Below are 19,934 nucleotides of genomic sequence, written 5' to 3' on the forward strand. Positions count from 1 at the left end.
TTACCTCTGCGCCGTGTCCCACCACCTCCTCGCAAAGGGCTCCGGAGAACACCAAACATTCCAGGCACGTGGAATTCTACAAGGACTCGGGTGTTCAGACAGCAGAGAGTTAATGGGAGCCGGGCCTGATCCCGGAGGAAGCCTGGGAATGCGGAAACCCCACACCTCATCCCACACAGACTGCGCAGAGCCCCAAGGGATTCAGAGCCCGGGACACCGGGATACCGGGAACAGCTCCGTTTCTGGGTTCCCCCAGCAGATCCCATAGGATAAAGCAAAGGATTTCCCAGCAGAGGTGACAGCTTTTTCCCTGTGTTTTAGCCAAGGAAGGAGACGGAAGCGATTCCCTGCCCTATCCCAACGTTTTGACTTGCAAATGGCAAAGAAGAGAGACCAAGATGGGAACACAGCGTTGCTGGTTGGGGCTTGGGTTTGCTATCCAAGCCTTGCTGAGGGAAAGGGTCCTAAACCTGGGGTTCCATTCCATGGAAAAGGTGGGAAGACTCCCGGTAATTCCACTCGGCTGAGTTAGGAAATAAGGGCTGAGAGGGTGAGGATTCCTCTTCTCGGAGTGCTTTGCCTTGTGTTTCCAGTGCTGTTGGCAGGATGCTGCTTCTCCTCCTTCCAACAAGGAGGAACCATGCCCATGGCTTGCAGGACACCAGAGACACGCACCCAAAACCATAGCCTGAGCATCCAGCTCACCTTGGGAACGCTCTGCACTGGGTGCTCCCCCTTACCATGAATGGGCCGGGAGCCTGGGATAGCCCTGGAAGCGCTCGGAATGGCAGCGGATCACCGAGGAGACACTTCCCAGCCGGCTCCAAGCCCATGCAGAGCCCTCCTGGCGATGGAGGCGGACACACGGACCTCGGGGTGCTCCACATCACCCAGCTCGTGAGGAGCATCCAGCGGAGATGCGGGCACCTCCGTGCGCTCTTCCATAGGGGTGAGTAGTGTCCAACCTGCCCCTCGGCTCCGGGATGAGGTTCAGCAATGGGTTTAGGTGGCTCTCAGCGCTCTCAGCACAGGTTGTTCATCAGGCGAACATCTCCTCCCGCAGTGCATTGCGCCCGTAGGTGGGAGCTCAGAGGGCCCAGGGCTCCTCCGAAAGCAATGCAAAACCCCTTCAGGTGTCACTGACAGCACCCGCAGTTATTGGACCCCTTTGGGAATCCAAAGGTCACAAATCAGAGCGAGCCTCGAGCTGGTGATGCTCCCGGTGGGAGCCCAAGCGCGCGCCTTCCCTTTCCCCATCTCTCTCCTCCTTTCTCCTGGGATAGCTCCGTACCTGCAGGACACTCTCCAGGCTGGAGAGTAAGCCGGGAGTGAAGAAACCAGGTCATTACAGGCTCATAGAGCACAGCAGCAGCAGCAAAACCCCTTCAACTGCTTGCTGCAACAAGGAACCTCTTGCAGGAGCCACCCTCTCCGATGGCATCCAGATCCTGGTCTCCCACGGCCACAGGGATTGCCTTACCCCAACCAAGCTGGGTTGGCCCCAAACAACGCTGGTTCTCCCAGCAAGCATCTTCTTCCCCTTGGAGATCAGCACCCTCGGGGGTGTAAAGGCACAAAGACGCTCACGATGGATGCTCCTGCACTGGGGGGACATTGATGGCTTGGGCTCGTGGTGGGGAGCAGCGTGGAGCCATGGAGAGGGTCCTGGTGGTGAAAGAGTGGGCAACATCCGCATCCACCCCATTGCTGCGGGTGGGTTTTGGGGTTGATGTTTCACCCACAGCTCCAGGGCTCAGGGGCTGTTGGTGCCTGGTGGGAGGTGCTGTGGGGAGTTCAATGTAAAGACATCAGCGTCTGCCCCTTCCTTCCTCTTAGGAGAAGTTCCTTCAGCTTCTGTCGAAGCCAAAGTGGCCGAGTTGCTGCGCTCCATCGCCTCCTTCCTGAGCTCGTGCCCTGCTGTCCCCATCGGTACCATCCAGGCTGCTGTGGCATCGCTCCTCGCCACCATCAAGGGTAAGGCCATAACCTTAGAGGACCCAATGAGTGCCGTGGTTCGTGGGTGACGAGTGCCACGGGCAGGGGCACCTTCCGTAGAGCAGCTTGCTCCAAACCCATCCTTGAACACTGCCGGGGATGGGGTATCCAAACCTTCTCCATTCAACGCATCCCAGGGCCTCAGCATCCTCACAGTAAAGAACTTCTTCCTTATATCTAACTTCAGCTTCTCCCAGCAAAGAGATGGGGAGCAGTGGCTCAGGCAAGGTGATCTTTTCCCCCCTTCTATCCCCTCTTTTAACCCCAAAGCCCTCTCGCTTCCCTACCAGCAGCTTCACAGGGGGCTCTTCAGTGTCTATGGGAGCTTGAGGGTGTTTCTAAGGCAGCAGAGAGGCCCCTCCAGGTAGGAACCTGCAAGCACTGAAGCCCAGAGGCTTCAACCCATCCCCTCTGTGCTCTGCACCAAGACACATCCGAGTTATGCAAATCGCAGGGGGGAAGGAGCCTGCGCTGCTCGCTGGGCCCTTGCAGTGCCTGCAGGAAGCGCATTGGGCTCCAGCAGCCCCGCTTTCGGGCCGGTCTTCATCACCCGCAGCTCTCATGGACCTCTGGACCCTTCCTTCCCAGCCGCTCTGAGCAAGGCTTTGGGGTTCGCTCCCTTCAGCTGGGGATTCGGAGCCGAGCCCGTTGGGATTGAGCCGCTTCCATCCCAAAGCGCTGGGGCTTCAGCTATGGGAGACGCAGAAGCAAGCGGTAGGTGCTGGCCTCTGGACGCAGCTTGGATGCTCTTTGTCGTGTCAGCTTTTGGGCGGGAGGGGATGAATCAGGCTGGGACCCACGGGGGAAATATGGCTGCTAGGAGTTCCTCTACCGGGGGTTTCCATGGCCAGCGCTGTGCTGTGCTCTGAGTCTAAGGTGGGGCTATGGGATGTGTTTGGCCTGGACGCTGGCTTATGTTAGAGGGAAGGATGCGCCCCCCCTTTTTGAGAGGCTCGGGGTACCTAAGGCTGCTCCCGGCACAGAATCAGCTCCAGTGCCTCTGACAAGAAGTCTCTAGGTCCTTGGTCTCAAAGGTGAAAACCTGAGGAATGGATGTGGTTTGAATGGGGGTAATACCAGGGCAGCGTCTTAGAGGTGTCTGTACCACCCGAGCTGAATGTCTTGTTACGTCTTTGCCCTGGAAGTCAAGAGGGCATTAACTAACACAGAGCTGCTGTAGCTCACGATCACACCCAGATTCTATCAGATACTTACATAGAAGCTCATACAGAAGTCTGGTTGGTTGCCCTGCAATCCGGGTCGCACCAAGCCCTTCCCCAGGAGAGCTGATGCTACCTTGAACCGGCGAGCATCCACCTGTATCTGAGCTCCCTTTAGAGACAGCCCCATGCAGTGCTAACAGAGGAGGCGCTTCAGAGCAAGCAGGTTGTAACCTGTTTGGTTGTAAGCTGTTGTGGCACCCCAAATCCCCTCCGGCACGAGACACTGGATGTCAAACACCCCTGAGGAATCCAAGCGGGGCACAGCCACCCCTTTGAGCCCCAACATCTCGTTGCTTCAGGAGGCTGAGGTTGCTCTTTTGCAAAGCCAAAAGGGCTGGAATAAATGGGTTTGTTCAGTGTTATGGCTTTTAGCCCATAAGTGCCTGAAATTCCTCCTCCTGGTGCTATTTGGAGGGTCCTTTTCTTGCTTGCCCTCCGCTGGGATGAATCCTGAGCCTTCAATCGCTCGCATTTCCTTCTTGTGAAGACTGCAGAAACGAGCAGGCAGAAGGTCAACAGAATTGCCCTTTTCTCACTTAGAAAGCAGGGTTTTAAGGGCCTGAGAGCTGCCACCTCTCAAGATGGGTCTGGGTTACTGATACCGTCCTCTAAAGCTGGCCCTGTTTTGCAACCTAACGCATCTGTGCTGGGCCCCTGCTCTCCGCCAGCCCAGCTTCGCAGCGTGCTCAGCTTCTGCTTCAATGCCTCCATGTACGAAGGGGAAATTCCCCCCCCTTCCCCTCCGTGTTTCATTCATGCCCTTGTTAATCCGCTCGGCTCTTTAAGCCACCCGACCTCGCTCGTGTTTCCTGTCAGTTGGGGGCTGAGCCCCGCGGTAAATGCCAGGGCTGCTGAAGCAGGAAGAGAAGATCAGAAACCAGGGTGCTGGAGGGGAAGTGGCCTTGGGTTTTGTCCAGGACCCTGCATTGGTTTGCTCCAAAGCTGCTGTTCTTCCTCGAATGGGCAGAGACGGCGTTGCAGGAGGCTGGAGCAGCGTCCTTTGCTGCTGGCCATAATCTCACCGAGGGGTATCATAGAACCCCAGGCTGGGTTGGGTTGGAAAGGAGCTTAAGATCATCCACTTCCATGGGCAGGGATGCCTCCCATTAGACCATGGCACCCAAGGCTCTGTCTTGAGCGCTGCCAGCGATGGAGCATCCAGCCCTTCTGTGGGCACCCTGTGCCAGTGCCCCAGCACCCTCCCAGGGCTGAACTTCCTTATCTCCAAGCTGAACTCCCCTGTTTCAGTCTGAACCCATCACCCCTTGTCCTATCGCTTGATGAGAAGTCCCTCTCCGGCATCCTCGGAGCCCCCTTGGGATACTGGAAGGTCTCTTTGGTTAAAAAGGGAGGATTTCGTGCAGCAATGGGAATGTTCAGCCCGATTCGGTTTACACAGTGCTGTAAAGCAGGGGGTTTCCACACACACTGCTGAGGGGTGCGAGGCCTTTGGTGCAGAGAAAGGGGAGCCCTGCCCCTGTGGAAAACACTCGGATGTTGTGTTGCAACGTGCGAGGCTGAGGGCAGAGAAGGGGAAGGTGCTGCTGGGGCCGGGCTCGAGGCACCGAGCTTGGGCAATGGTACCCCACTGAGCCAGGGCTTTAGGTACTGACCTCATTTCTCAGTAGCTGAAAGGGAAGTGATGCTTCTGCTGAGCAGCACAAGGGCTTCTCCTGCTAAAAATACCCTCCATGCTCGGAACCAGCCTGTTCCTCCTGTGACAGTGGCAAAAGGCAGGGAAGAGCTTCCCAGGAGAGGATGCAAGTGTAGTGCCAGTGCTGGGATCAGCTAAGAAGGATGCGCTGTCCTTCAAGAAACACGAATGGGGTTTGATCCACAGAAGAGTTAGCTTCCACATCAGCTTTCCAGTAAGAGAACTGGTTTGCAGTAGAGTCCCAGTGAATGGATGAAGGACCGAGGCAGAGTCGCTCCAAGCCTGTGGTCCCGTATCCCAGTGCCGCAGAGGATGCTCTGCTCCCCAATCCCCACAGAGCTTCCCTCAGGGTCTGAAAGGGCAGTTTATGGACATCAGCAAGGCCAGGAAATCTTATATCCAATGTATTTATAGTGTTACCTATAGCAATTCTCTTCTGGAGGTGAAAGAAAAGGCCTGCGAGCCCCTGCGGTTCTGGCTCACAGCAGAACGTGTTGCTTTGCTCAAGTTGAGTCACTTCTTCCTGTTGTACAATCTGCTGCTGGGGGTAAACAAGAGGAGTTAAAGCACACACAAAGCAACAAGAATGGCTGGGGTTCACGTTAAAGTAGGGCTTGGGTTTGCTGCATCTTGGGTTTGTTACGGTTTGGGGTTGTTACCTCTCGGGTTATGAACCAGTTGGTACAGAAGAACCAGGATGAGCCGTTTGGAAGCAGCCTGTGAACTGTCTCACATCACCCACTGGGTGTGAAGTGTTGGTTTAGCCCCGTGCAGTAGGTGCTGGGATCACTTTGCAGGTCTCTCTTAGCATCACTGTGCTACCGGTGTGTGACAAGGAGCCGAGGGGTTCCTTGCAGCTCCTTCAGGGTGGTCACTTTGGAGCCAAAGGCCCCGAAGGCTTTAAAGAACGAGCCCAGCCTGAATCTGGATACGACAGAAATCTGTGCCCAGCAAAAGCAAGGAAAGGGGCACTTTTCCCAGCTCACTTCCTGATGCCGACGGGAACGCGGCATCATCTGGCCCACGCTGCTCAATGCTGGCTGTGAGTAAAGGGGCGGCTTCAGTGGCCCGTCTTCTTCCCAGCTCTTTCTAGTGCTAAGGTGATGCTCATGGCTTGGCTGCTGGCACTGCTGGGCACCAAACAAGGAGCTGCATGGACCAAAACCCCTACGACAAGGAAAAGAAGGATGGGGAGCGCGTTCTCCCTTCCAATCCTTCCTTTGTGCTGTCTGATGCAGCACTTGAGCAGCCTTTACAAGCACTCACTGTCAAAACTCGACTGTCAGCGAGGCAACCGCAGATTGAAGTCAACCACATCCTGTTTCCTGGAATGTCAAAAGGACAAACAGCAGCAACATTTCCTTTGGCTTTCACCAATTGTGCCCGGTTTCATGGTTTTCAATGGTTTCCCTCTTTTTTTGCCTCCCCCCCCCCCCGAGATTTTCACTCTGAGTCAGTTTTAGCCTCGGTGCCACGTGCGTGAGGGAGTGGGAAGTGAGATCGACAGCACCAATAACCCCCCATTGGATGCATGTGCTCACCTCCGGCCTGCTCCATGTGCAGCCATGGTCAGAACAGCCTCAGGCATCAGGGCATTGACCCTCGAGTGGGGACCAGCCCAGTTAATGTTCTGCACGTGCAGGATTTGGCCTGCTGGGGACCTGGGTGTGATGCAGGCTTCTGTACTGCAGGGTATTGCCTGTGGGGTATTGAGAAAGGCTCCCATCAAGATGCTGCGAGGGCTGGAGCATCCCTGCTCCAGAGCCAGGCTGAGAGAGCTGGGCTGGGGCAGCCTGGACAAGAGGAGGCTCCTGAAGGGGAGACCTGAGAGCAGCTCCAGTGCCTAAAGGGGCTCCAGGAAACCTGGAGAGGGGCTTTGGATGAGGGATGCAGGGACAGCACAAGGGGAGATGGAGGTGGGATCTTAGGCAGAAGCTCTTCCCCATGAGGGTGGTGGGATGCTGGGATGGGTTGAATGGAGAGGGTTTGGCTGAACCATCCCTGTTCGAGGCCAGGTTGGACACAGGGGCTTGGAGCAAGCTGCTCCAGTGGAAGGGGTCCCTGCCCGTGGCAGGGGTTGGAGCTGGATCATAGAACGGTTTGGGCTGGAAAGGACCTTAAGATCATCTTATCTTAATCAGAAAGGATGATCTTCAGGTCTCTTCTAACCCAAACCGGTCTGAGACTCATGGATTCTATGGTTCCCTATGCGTCTGCAGAGGGCTCAGCCGTGCTCGCCTGCACCTCCACCAGTCACCCTGCTCACCCCAGGGAGCTTCAGCTCAGGTGTTTCAATGGGGTGCTCTGTCCCATCTCCAGGTCTCGGCCATCACGAGAGGACCCCCGAGAGCCGGCAGCGGTACAGCGAGATATTCCGCAGCCTGGATGCCATCGAGATCTCCATTGGAAACGCGTATGGAGAGGAGGGGGGCTCGGCCGCTTCCCTGGCTCTTTGGAACCTCACTTTAGCTCAGTGCTTCCTTTCTTCTCCAGGACAGTCGATATGTTCATTGGCGACACTGACAGCACAGCCCCGAGCACGGACACCGAGGTCATTCCGGTAGGAAAAGGCCCATGTTAGGAAAGAAACCCTCCACATTCCCCAAAACGGCGCTGTTTTCCCATGTTCCCGTTCTATTCCTGTCTCTTTTCCCCTCCACAGTCGAGTGGAAGCTTCTGCCAGAGCAAAACCAGCCCAGAGAGGCCACCACAGGCAGAGCTAACAGGTAACAGCGCCAACTGAACCCCGAAGAGGGGACATGAAGCTCTTAGTTCATTACCTGATGCATGGTGCCGGTGTCCCCACTGCCACCAGTCCTTGGCTGAGCTCAGCCTGATGCCCAGCAAGGATGGAGATGCTGTTTGAGCTCAGCAACCTGCTGCTTCCTCCAGATCTTCCCCTCTTCAGCCAGGAATGTCCCATTGAGGAGCTTCTCACCCACTCCTGATTCCTAAACACCAAGACATCGATTCCCAAACGTGTGATGGTTTTAAGCACAGGAAAGATCTACCCAGGGGAAGTTGGGATGTTCTGGAGCACTTTGGTACCCACTAGGAGGAGTCTCATTGGTTCTTGTCGCCGGCATCCTGAAATGCAACAGAGACTTGGGGGGTCCTCATAGAAAGACCCTGTGGAGAAAATCGCACCCAGATTTCCTGGCATCATGGAACGGGTTGGGTTGGAGAGGACCTGAAGGACATTCCCAGCGCTGGGGCAGCCGCTGCTCCTCAGGCAGAGCCCTTCTGACCCTGCCTTTCTTCTGCTGCAGTTCAGGAGGCAGACGAGATGCTGCTGAGATGTGAAGGTGGCATCGACGCAGCCCTCGGCTACGCCAAGCTGTGGTGTAAATACGTCAAGGAGCTGCTCAGCTGGATTGAGAAGCGCCTGAGTTCCGGTGAGTCCGCGCGCGGGACCTGCTGGAAGGCAGAGCTGTCAATAGGCGCTGGTTAAAAGCTCACAGCCAAGAACATAGAGTCACAAACAGGGAGAAACTGGCCCAGCACCGACCCCTTGAGCTGCTTTGCATCAGGAAGACAAGGAGCCAGCGTTTGTGCTTCCATGAGTGATCCTGCTTTGCCAAAGCCACCTCTGCCACCATGAATCCGGTGTCTAATCCACTCTGGCCTTTTATAGAGACAGAGTTTGCCAAAGGGATGGTGAAGATCGCGGAGGCAGGACAAAATGCCATCTTCCAACAGGTACGGGTCCTCATGGGATGGATGGGGGTGGGAAGCATCATAAGATCATCCAATTCCAAGCCATCACCCCTTGTTCTAGCACTACAATCCCTCACGCTATTCCTGCTTCAGGGGTGGGTTCCCTTTGGAGGAGGAGGAGCAGAGCAAACGTGGTTCCAGCTTAAGCCCTCCTGGACACGTGCCTCCAAAACCATTCCTCACCATGGGAACAACCCTTTCTTCTTCCATTGGCTGCTTATCCACCGGCTCATCGGTGCTTTGGGGGTTTCTGCAGCACAACATGCCTCTCTGGGAGCTCTATCAAATGGTCCTGGAACACGACGTAAAGGTTGGGAATTCGGCGGCCGAGACGGCAGGATTGCTCCAGCAGAAGGAATTCTACCAGGTGCTGTCCTTAGACAGATTTGCTGGAAGATTACATGGGAGCATCCCAGAGACGTGAGGAAGGGATTTATCCCGGTCTGAGGTGATGAAGGGGATAGGGAAAGAAGGGAATGAAACGCACTGATTTGAAGGGAGAAAGAGGCATCTCACAAAGGTTGTTTCCTAACGCCATGCCCCCGTCTGTGGGATGCCTTTTCCTGCCTCACGAGGACCTCTTCCCATCCTCCCCATTCTTCCCCTGCAGCCTCTGTCCGCCAAGAAGAATGAAATAGAGAAATGGAGGAAAGAATTCAAGGATCAATGGACAAAGGAGCAAAAGCGGATGGTAAGAGGCCACGAGATGGGCCTGACTTGATGCCGGTCAGGGCTCCACACACTGACATGACCAAGCAGTAACTACATAATGGAATATGCATCCAGCTATTGATAATTAAAGAGTACAAGGGGGGGATGCTGGTGGCATTCCCGTGCCGTCCTGCTGCATCCCATCCCCTCCTGCTACCCGCGGAGCAAGGATGCAGCTTGGCTTTAGCTGCGAGGGCTCAGTGCCTGTAGAAGGTGATCCAGGACTGCTGAGGCTCTGCTCAGCAGCAGAGGACACCCAGGGGCTCCCTTAGGAGCTGTGGGAGGAGGGGGACAACGATCCATGTGAATGGTAGCATCCATTGAACCAAGAGACAGGCGCTTTCCTTCTCGGCGCTCCTGCTTGGAACTCGGGCATCCTAAAGCCATTCCTTTTGCTATGGGTAGAACGAGGCCCTGGCCTCGCTGCGCAAGGCCCGCCTGCAGTACTGCCAGCGCTGCGAGGAGCTGGAGAGAGCAAAGCTCTTGAGTGCCAAAGCCGAGGACGAGCAGCAGAGCACGGCCGGCGCCAACAAGCAGCTGGAGAAGCGGCGCCGCTCCTGCGAGGAGGCTCAGGCCAAGGTGACGAACCCGGCTCGAGCATCCCATGCGCGGCGGCACCTTCAAACCCATCCCGGTGACTTCGTGGAACCATAGGATAGGCAGGGTTGGAAAGGAGCTGCAGATCATCCAGTTCCAACCCCCCTGCCATGGGCAGGGACACCTCACACTAAACCAGGGCACCCAAGGCCTCATCCAACCCGGCCTTGAACCCCGCCAGGGATGGAGCATTCACAGCCTCCCTGGGCAACCCATTCCAGTGCCTCAGCACCCTCTCAGTAAAGAATTTCTTCCTTAGATCCAACCTGAACTTCCCCTGTTTCAGTTTGAACCCATCACCCCTTGTCCTGTCACTGCAGTCCCTGATGAAGAGTCCCTCCCCAGCATCCTTGTAGCCCCCTTCAGACACTGGAAGCTGCTCTGAGGTCTCCACGCAGCTTCTCTTCTCCAGGCTGAACAGCCCCAACTTTCTCAGCCTGGCTCCATACAGGAGCTGCTCCAGCCCCTGCTCATCCTCGTGGCCTCCTCTGGCCTTGTTCCAACAGTTCCATGTCCTTTTTATGTTGAGGACACCAGAACTGCACACAATGCTCCAAGTGAGGTCTCCCGAGAGCAGAGCAGAGGGGCAGGATCACCTCCTTGGACCTGCTGGTCCCGCTCCTTTGGATGCAGCCCAGGATGCGGTTGCTTTCTGGGCTGCGAGTGCTCACTGCAGCCGGCTCATGTTCATTCTCTCCTCAACCAGCACCCCCAAGCCCTTCTCCTTCCTGTGCTCCATTGCTGCTCCCACACAGGTTCAGGAAACAGAAGCTCTGTACAAGACGTGCATCAGCGAGGCCAACTTTCGGAGGCAAGAGCTGGAGAGGGTGCGGGCGCGGATCGTCTCCCACATCCGCAAGCTCATTTTCCAAGGGGATGAGGTGCTGACGTGGGTATGTGGAGGCTTTTCCCGCCTGTAATTCCCATTCCAGGGAAGCTGCTGTTTGGGATGCGACCGTTCCAAAGCAATTGAAATCAGGGGGATGCTCTGGACGTTGCTACCAAGTCTCAGCTATCTAATGACGTTTGCAGTTAGTGCTGCGCCGAGGACACAGGTTTCCATAGGAGAAGTCTGGGTGGGGGAAAACCCTAGAGCAAGCAGGGGTGAGAAGTCATTTCCACCTGCAGAAGTGCAGGTGACCGAGTTTGGGTGATGGAAACCTAAAGGCTGGTGAATGACTGAGGTTCAAGGGACGAAAAAGCACTTGGCCTTTGACTACTAAAGGGAGGGTTTGGTTTTCTTTCCGCTACAAGGTCACCCTGAGGATGTTCAAGCAGCGGCTGGCTCAGTCAGAGCAGATCCCAGTGAGGTACCAGCACCTGGCCGAGGTGTGCCAGCCATACAAAGCAGGCAAGAAGTACCTGGAGTTCATCCGGGCTCTGCAGAAGAAAGACATCCCTATGGAGGTGTTTGAATTCGAGCCACTTGCTTCGGGAGGCCAAAGGTAGAAAGCCAAGAAAGGAGCAGAAAGCTGATGTGGCAGCTGGGAGGTCAGAAATCCATAGCGCACACTTGTCTGCAACCACTTCCCAGGTCTTCTCCCATTGGCAAAAAGAAGATGGCATTGCACTGCACAGGACCTTCCTCCGCAGGGAAGGATGCGAGCGTGCCGGAAGATCCATCCCGACACGAGGAACAGAGTAGGTTCATGTCAATGGAGATGAGACCCAACTTGCTCTGCAGCCATAGGATGGGTTGGGTTGGGAAGGACCTGAAGCTCATCCAGTTCCAAGCCGTGCCGTGCGCAGGGACACCTCACGCTAACCCCTGGCTTTGTCCAACCTGGCCTTGAACCAGGGATGGGACATCCAAGCCTTTTCCTTTCAACCCATCCCAGTGTCCCAGCACCCTCACAGGGCAGAACGTCCTCACCTCCAACCTGAACTTCCCTGTTCCAGTATGAACCCCTCACCCCTCATCACTGCAGTGTAGATTAGCAAAGAGGCGGGGGAGTTCTCCCATTCTTAGGGGCAGTGCCCAAGGCTGGGAGGAAACATGGACCTGTCTGGATTTCCTTGGGAGCCTGGCTGGGACTTGAGCCCTTGCTGAAGGATCCCACGGCTCCACCTTTGCAGCTGGGAGCAGATCCCTCTGCAGCGACACCGAAAGCCTCGGTGGCAGCTGTGAATCCCGCTCCTTGGACTCTCCCAGTTCCAGCCCAGGTGAGAGCCATGGAAACCCTGCCTGATATCGCCCTAAACCAGGAGGGAATCAGCTCTACACTGCCCCACGTTGTGCATTGTGAGGGCGAGAACAGCCCTTGTTTTCTGTCTCCTTAAGGAACCTCTACCAGGAGGCTGCTGAAAGCTCCATCCACCGGCACCGTGTCCTCCTCGGATGATTTTGAAGAGAGAGATCCCTTGCAGGCCTTGGAAAACGGTGAGTCCCATCCCGCTGTGGCTCAGGAGGTGGAACCCGTGCTCTGGGATCGGTTCCTCCTCACGCTTCCGTGTTGTCTCCATAGACAACGGCACATCCCAGCAGCAGGTGAGGAGCATCTCGCTCTCCAGCGCGGCCCAGACCCACCGGCTCCGCAAGCTGCGGGGCCCATCCAAGTGCAGGGACTGCGACAACTTCATGGTCAATGGCTTCGAGTGCGAGGAGGTGAGGGCTGGAAGACCCCGCTATGATGGAGCCTGAGGTGACCACCGATGGGGCCCCTCTGCCGCGTTCTTGTGCTTCTCCTCCCTCTGGTTTACATCAACTTGCTTGGAACCCTCTTGGGGTCGGTGGGGCTTTGATGCTTGAGGGGCCAGGAGACGTCCTTCAAGTTCAGGCTCTGCTGGACCCCCCCCAGCCCGTAACCTCGGGGGGGTTCTGTTGTTTCAGTGCTGCCTGGCCTGCCACAAGAAGTGCCTTGAGAACCTGCTCATCACCTGCGGCCACAAGAAGCTGCCCAACCGGGTCCCTCTGTTCGGGGTTGACTTCACGCAGGTCCCTCGGGATTTCCCCGAGGAGGTGCCCTTCCTGGTGGTGAAATGCACGTCGGAGATCGAAGCCCGGGCCCTGGGCGTGCAGGTGAGGAGGCAGTCATCACATCAGCCTTGCTTTGGGCTCCTCCGCGGGCAAACCTCACCTCTCCCGCTCTGGACCACGCAGGGCATTTACCGCATCAGCGGATCCAAAGCCCGGGTGGAAAAGCTGTGCCAGGCGTTCGAGAACGGACGGAGCCTGGTGGAGCTCTCCGAGCACTCCCCCCACGATATCACCGGCGTCCTGAAGCATTTCCTGAAGGAAGTGGGTATCCCAAACCTCTGTCCCAGCCAACCACGGCCCTCGGTGCAGGTAACGTGCTGCTTTCCTCCCTTCTCGCTGCAGCTTTCAGCCCCGGTGCTGCTGTCCCAGCTCTACGACGAGCTCATGATGCTGGCCAAAGAGCTCCAGAAACCCATGGAGGAAAGGCTGGATTGGGCAGCTTTCCCTTCCAAGCCCATCCAGAGCATGAAGGAGCTGCTGAGCAAACTGCCTGGCAGTAACTACAACACCCTGCGGCACCTGATAGCCCACTTGTACAGGTGAGGAGGCGGCTGTCGCACTGCTCAGCATCAGGTCTGACCACAGGAGACCCCTGCTGAGGCTTCATTGCCAGGGGAGCAGGGAGCTCAGCACCACGTGTGTATGAGAAGAGCGTTTGGGGTTCCTTGACCTCGGAGAGCCAAGCAGGCTGTTGAGGAGGGTAAAACGTTAAGCCATGGAAAGGACCATCTGAATGACCAAGAAGGACCACAAGGTCCTTGATGCTAACACTCATCAAGTGGAGAGCATCTGAATGACCAAGAAGGACCACAAGGTCCTTGGTGCTAACACTCATCAAGTGGAGAGCATCTTAATGACCAAGAAGGACCACAAGGTCCTTGGTGCTAACACTCATCAAGTGGAGAGCATCTGAATGACCAAGAAGGACCACAAGGTCCTTGATGCTAACACTCATCAAGTGGAAAGCATCTTAATGACCAAGAAGGACCACAAGGTCCTTGATGCTAACACTCATCAAGTGGAGAGCATCTTAATGACCAAGAAGGACCACAAGGTCCTTGATGCTAACACTCATCAAGTGGAGAGCATCTTAATGACCAAGAAGGACCACAAGGTCCTTGATGCTAACACTCATCAAGTGGAAAGCATCTTAATGACCAAGAAGGACCACAAGGTCTTTGGTGCTAACACTCATCAAGTGGAGAGCATCTGAATGACCAAGAAGGACCACAAGGTCCTTGGTGCTAACACTCATCAAGTGGAGAGCATCTGAATGACCAAGAAGGACCACAAGGTCCTTGGTGCTAACACTCATCAAGTGGAGAGCATCTGAATGACCAAGAAGGACCACAAGGTCCTTGATGCTAACACTCATCAAGTGGAGAGCATCTGAATGACCAAGAAGGACCACAAGGTCCTTGATGCTAACACTCATCAAGTGGAAAGCATCTTAATGACCAAGAAGGACCACAAGGTCCTTGGTGCTAACACTCATCAAGTGGAGAGCATCTGAATGACCAAGAAGGACCACAAGGTCCTTGGTGCTAACACTCATCAAGTGGAGAGCATCTGAATGACCAAGAAGGACCACAAGGTCCTTGATGCTAACACTCATCAAGTGGAGAGCATCTGAATGACCAAGAAGGACCACAAGGTCCTTGATGCTAACACTCATCAAGTGGAGAGCATCTTAATGACCAAGAAGGACCACAAGGTCCTTGGTGCTAACACTCATCAAGTGGAGAGCATCTGAATGACCAAGAAGGACCACAAGGTCCTTGATGCTAACACTCATCAAGTGGAGAGCAGGAGGTCAAGGACTGAAAGAGTCCAGCACAGAGCCGCAAAGATGATGAAGGGAGTGGAACATCTCCCTTACGAGGAGAGGCTGAGGGAGCTGGGGCTCTTTAGCTTGGAGAAGAGGAGAGTGAGGGGTGACCTCATCAATGGTTACAGATATGTAAAGGGTGAGTGTCAGGATGATGGAGCTGGGTTTTTCTCAGTGATGTGCAGTGACAGGACAAGGGGTAATGGGTGTAAACTGGAGCATAAGAGGTTCCATGTGAACATCAGGAAGAACTTCTGTACTGTGAGAGTGACAGAGCACTGGGACAGGTTGCCCAGGGGGGTTGTGGAGTCTCCTGCGTTGGAGATATTCAAGGCCCGGCTGGACAAGTTCCTGTGGGATGTACTCGAGGTTACCCTGCTCTTGCAGGGGGGTTGGACTGGATGAGCTTTGGAGGTCCCTTCCAACCCTCGGGATTCTGGGATTCAGCGACTCAGATGACCCAAGCTCTCTTTCACCCACCTCTGAACACAGCTCACGAGCAACAACCTCAGTAGGGCTGCACCATCCAGCTCCTGGGTTTTCTCTGTTCCCAGAAGGGATGGCTTTCCCTCTCCTAGGAAATGGGGCTTTGGGGCATCCCATGGGTGCTCAGTGCGTTCGGGTTGAGAGCTGGGAAGCCCCTAACACTCCTGTTTCCCTTCCTAGGGTGGCCCAGAACTACAAAGAGAACAAGATGTCCCCAAACAACCTGGGCATAGTGTTCGGGCCGACCTTGATGCGGCCCGGCGCGGGGAGCGATGCCTCCATGGCCTGCCTGCTCGACTCCGGGTACCAAGCTCAGCTTGTGGAGTTCCTCATTCAGAACTACGAGCGCGTCTTTGGGATGGATGAGCTGCCCTCATCCTTAGCCCTGGCATGGCACCATCCTGCGCCAGAAGCAGCAACAGAGAAGGATGAAGGACCTCAGAACCCAAACCCAAGCCAGAGCCTAAGTGTAGAGGTAGAGCTCCCAGACACCGAGTTGGGCTTCCTGACCCTGCTCTAGAGGCAGGGAGCTGGACTCGTGATTAAAGAGAACTTCTTTGACACCCAACAAAGCTGTTTCCTAGCCGAGGGTTATTCCGAGAGGAAGGAGCAGGGAGCTTGTTGCACATGGAGTGGGAGACAAGCAGCTTCTCGGAGCACTCTGGAGGGTGGTTTTGCTCTGAAGAATGATGGGGTTTTCCAGACTAAGCTGCTGGTTCTCCCTGCTCCGTAGCTTTGGAAGCAGCTTTGTGCCCCCAGGACCCAGCAGCTCCCGCAGTACAGCCCCACAGGGCTCTGCTGCATCCCTAAGCAGCAGCCACAGACCCCGGTTTCCCTCCTGCTGCCATTGAGTGTTCCAAGCTTCACAACTCTTTCCTCCCAACCTATTTCCCTGCACTTTAAAGCCACCAACGGGCGCAGCATCCCCGGGCTGGGACGTGGCTGGGTTTTTCCTTTCCGCCCGGGTTTTGGTGAGCAGGAAAGGGGAAATTCCTTTCCCAAAGTTAAGGAAAAGGGAGCGAGAGCTGCACCTGGGGACTCCCTGCCTCCTGCTTTGGAGCTGTGGATGCTTCTGTGCAAGCCTCTGTCTGCAGTGAGCCTGGCCGTGGCTGACAGGCAGGAATGCTGCTTTGCTGCTTCCTTTCCAGGGCCAGCTCCCTGTGGAAGCACAAATCGGAACAAGGATGCTGAGAGTTGCAATAAAATCACACCATTCGCTTCCTGTGGGCAGCAATGCTACAGAAGGAATACACCTCCATAGAAAGCACTTTGAGATACACCCAACCCTTGCCTTTGGCTCTTGTCAAAGACATTTGTAACCTACTTGAAGCTGTTGTCAGAAAGGGGAGTTCCTCCTAAGGGCGCTTTGGTTTTGCCATTAATATAACCAAGCTCTGCCCAGATCCTGGTGCAAACTCACAGTGGGTCCACACCAGCCCCATCCAGGCACTTCCATTGCATTCAACCCGACTCCCTGAGCTCCAGTGAACGGCTTTGGTTTCGGATGTTCCCCCTTCTTGTGCTGAAATGGGCTGCTTGGGCATCCGGTGGGACATGGGAAGCCATCTCAGCCCGCTGCTGCTCTCTGGGTTGAGGTTTAGCGCAGTTGTGCTCTGCCAGCACGGAAGCTGGAGCTGGTTCTCTCCCATGGCTCTGCCCTGTGCCCTTCTGCAAGCTCCTTCCCTATTCCCAGGCGTTACAGCCAATCTAAGACAATCCAAGGTGTTCTCAGCTCAGGCAGTGGCCTCCATCCACTTGGCTCTACCAGCCCTGGGGTGGAATGGGAGCTGGTGTTATCTTCACCTCAGATCCCATACAAACGCTTCCTGACTTCTTCCAACAGAATTCCTCCTCCCAGCCCGCGGGTTTAGACGTGGGTTATGTGCCTGCTTCCTCATCTTCCGGGGAAGCCATCCAGGAGCTGACTCCGGAGGGAGCCCACGGTCGACTAAGCCTGGATGCCTCAGGTAAAGTGGGGATCACGATGCTCTTCTAGGTTGCCTTGTACGATGCTTGCTGGTTTTCACACCTCACTGCCTGCCTCTGCGTTACCCCAGCTTGGCATCGCTGCTTGCCTTCCACCTCCTTCACAGCTTGGGGTTGCTCCTGATGGACGAAGCTGTTTGAGGGCAGTTCGAGGTTAACAGCCTCTTCGTGCTGTTAACATAGGGATTTGCGGGGCCTTTCTGCAGGAAAAGAAGCCGTGAGCTATGGGTTGTTGGAGGGCCCCGTCTCACTGCTCGCTCTTTTGTTCAGAGATGAAGACAAGCGTTGGCTCTGAGCTGGAAGACTCCGAGCAGGAGAGGACCGACAGCGATTCCGACCCAGGCCTGGGGAGCCAGCCCAGAGGCCGCTTCAGCCGGCAGCCTGTGAAATACCTTCGAACGCAGGCACAAGTGGCACCAGTCATCCCCAAGGCTTCCAGGTTGCCCTTGAGGGCTTCCACAGAAGCCAACGTGGCAACGGGATGGGCTGCAGAAAGCAGCCTTCCCCGCAGCAGCTCCGTGACAAGGGAGGAGAGCACCAGGAGCAGGAAGAGCTCGACCGACCCAAGCATCCTCAAGCACCGCTCAGGAGGGAGACAGCAGCTCAAGCACTTTGAGATCACGCAGGAAACAGCCAGGATTGTCTCCAAGCTTCAAGTCAGTGGCGCTTCTGCATCTCCTGAGGGCGCGGGATCTGCGGCGAAAGGAGAAGACCTCATCCCAGGCACGTACCTATAGGAAAACCCCAAAGGATGCCAGGAGAACGGGAGACGTGAGGCAGCGCTGATTGCCTGCCTTGAATGATGTAGCCACGGAGGAGGCCCCTGAAATGAAGGACATTGGACAGAAAACATTCCCAAGCGGTCAGGTTTTGGCTGCTGCAACAGGCACTGAGCTTTAGAGCTTTGATTTCACAGCTTTTTGGAGTGTAACTCACTTTTGGAGCGTAATAGAAGAGGGTGGATGGGTGAAGCTCACATGCTCCGCAACCTTCCGCTTCCATTGCCGGAGCTTCCCCTTGCTGGTCAGCAAAGCCACTCTGTAAAGGGAAGAGACTGCTGAATCAGAGCCCATTTCTCCAATAGCTCACCCCAATTCCTTCCAAAGCCCAGGGAAGCCCAATTCCCTCCATTGCCTATGCTGTGAAGGCAGCAAAGCCCTGAACCTCCAGCGGATTGTGGGGGTCTAAGACAAGGTTGCTGTGATTCGGGAGGTCTCACCTGCACGTGGGTCACCCCAAAGCTCCTTTTGGCCTCCTCACAGTGAGCTTTGCTGCCCAGCAACGGCTTCCTAGGGTCCTGCAGTGCCATCTCGTGATGCACACGCTGTGTTTTGAGCCTGTTTCTTAACAACGCTGTAAAGCAAATGTTGAGGCTCTATTCTGACCGTGTGTACAGTTGGGGCTAAAGAGAGTTTGGAGCTTCGGAGCAGCGTCTGTTTGTTCATATAGTGCTTGGGATTCTTGAAGGGTAACTTATCTTTTGCTGGAGAACTCCTATAATAAACTACTGGGTGGTTTATTATAAGCTTAGCCTCTCTTTGCTACCTATGAATAGGGAAGCCTTGAGCAAACGCTTACTGGAGTATTTGAACAGTGCCCAGTGCACTCAGGTCTCTATAACACAAAGGCAGCTCCTGCCCACAGGAATGTAGAGCTTGAGGAACCAGCAGAGGTAGGATAAAACCCCTGCAAAACAAGCCCTTTGTTTCCTTTTCCTGCTGCAAACTCAATGGGAGATTCCTTCTAAACAGGAGAAGGATGAGGGGCTTGGGCAGGGCAATTCCTGCCATCCACTTCCAGCAGCCCAGCACATACAGAACCACTGCTAGAGAGAACACACTTGCTCTTGCCTTGTAACTCCTTGTTACTGCTGCTTTCCTGGTCATCCGGTAAGGGTAGGAGCTGCCAAAGCATCACTCCCAAGCTGCGTGGGGAAAACTTGGATGCAGGGTCCAAAGCATCTCCCCCCCTGCTCAGAGCCAGGGTTTGCTGGATCCCAGCCACAGCTGATGTGGTTTGGACATCAAGAGGATGACACTTGGCAGGGAAAGAAGCATCAATTCCTCCTTGAGGCTGCCTCTTCCCTAAGGGCTCAGCTGTATTTATATACAGCAAGGGATAGGCAGTAAGCAACAAGGAACAACCTCATTTCCTCCCTCAAAAAGCCTCCCCAAGCTCTTCTCTTCACAGCTGCTCCCCATGGAGGTGGGTGGCTGACCCCCAACTGAGAGCTGCACCCCAGAGGACCGTTACTGGCTGTGGAACTGATGCATAAAGCCATAGCAACCCCGTCAAGAACCCTCTTAGCAGCCAAACAACCAGTTCCTTATGCCAAGCCTTTCCTTTTCATAGAGCCAATGTGGGTTGAGAGCACAAAGCAACCAACTCATCTCAGCCTCTTCACGTACTGCTGAGCTTCAACCGCTCCTCATGTTGATAAAGAGCCAGGTCTCTACAAATGAGGATCTCAGCCCTGTGTATCGGGTTCTGATTTGAATTAGGGGAATGCAAGCACTTGATGGCTTTAGGTGAGGACCAAGAGATTCCTTTGCAGTGTTCTAACAAAGGGAGAGCAAGGGAAGAGCCCGAAACAGGCTTCACTCGCAGCTGTTTCCTATTGAACCCTTAGCACTTCATCATTCCCCTTCAACCCAGCATCCCTGGAGTATAAAGGTGGGGATGAGGGACTGCTCCTGGCTATGATGGGGAACATGGGAGTTCAGTGGGATTTAATGCTGGTTTCCCAGGCGCAGGCTTTTC

At 55.2% G+C, this 19,934-nt stretch overlaps 1 protein-coding gene across 1 annotated transcript; it reads left to right on the plus strand.

Moving 5' to 3' along the window:
- The first annotated feature begins 531 nt into the window (after window positions 1-531).
- On the plus strand, window positions 532-18,522 carry GMIP (GEM interacting protein). Its single transcript, XM_080636198.1, has 21 exons — window positions 532-949; window positions 1,837-1,974; window positions 7,192-7,432; window positions 7,540-7,598; window positions 8,142-8,267; window positions 8,507-8,571; window positions 8,846-8,956; window positions 9,200-9,280; window positions 9,706-9,879; window positions 10,653-10,790; window positions 11,152-11,342; window positions 11,432-11,538; window positions 11,974-12,060; window positions 12,179-12,277; window positions 12,363-12,502; window positions 12,728-12,916; window positions 12,998-13,135; window positions 13,217-13,413; window positions 15,369-15,663; window positions 17,032-17,155; window positions 17,445-18,522. The coding sequence occupies exons 1-21, from the start codon at window positions 742-744 to the stop codon at window positions 17,909-17,911; spliced, it is 3,375 nt and encodes a 1,124-aa protein (XP_080492324.1). The 5' UTR covers window positions 532-741; the 3' UTR covers window positions 17,912-18,522.
- Window positions 18,523-19,934: the final 1,412 nt, after the last annotated feature.

This window comes from Psittacula echo (genome assembly GCF_963264785.1).
Source record: "Psittacula echo genome assembly, chromosome: 30".
NCBI lineage: Eukaryota > Metazoa > Chordata > Aves > Psittaciformes > Psittacidae > Psittacula > Psittacula echo.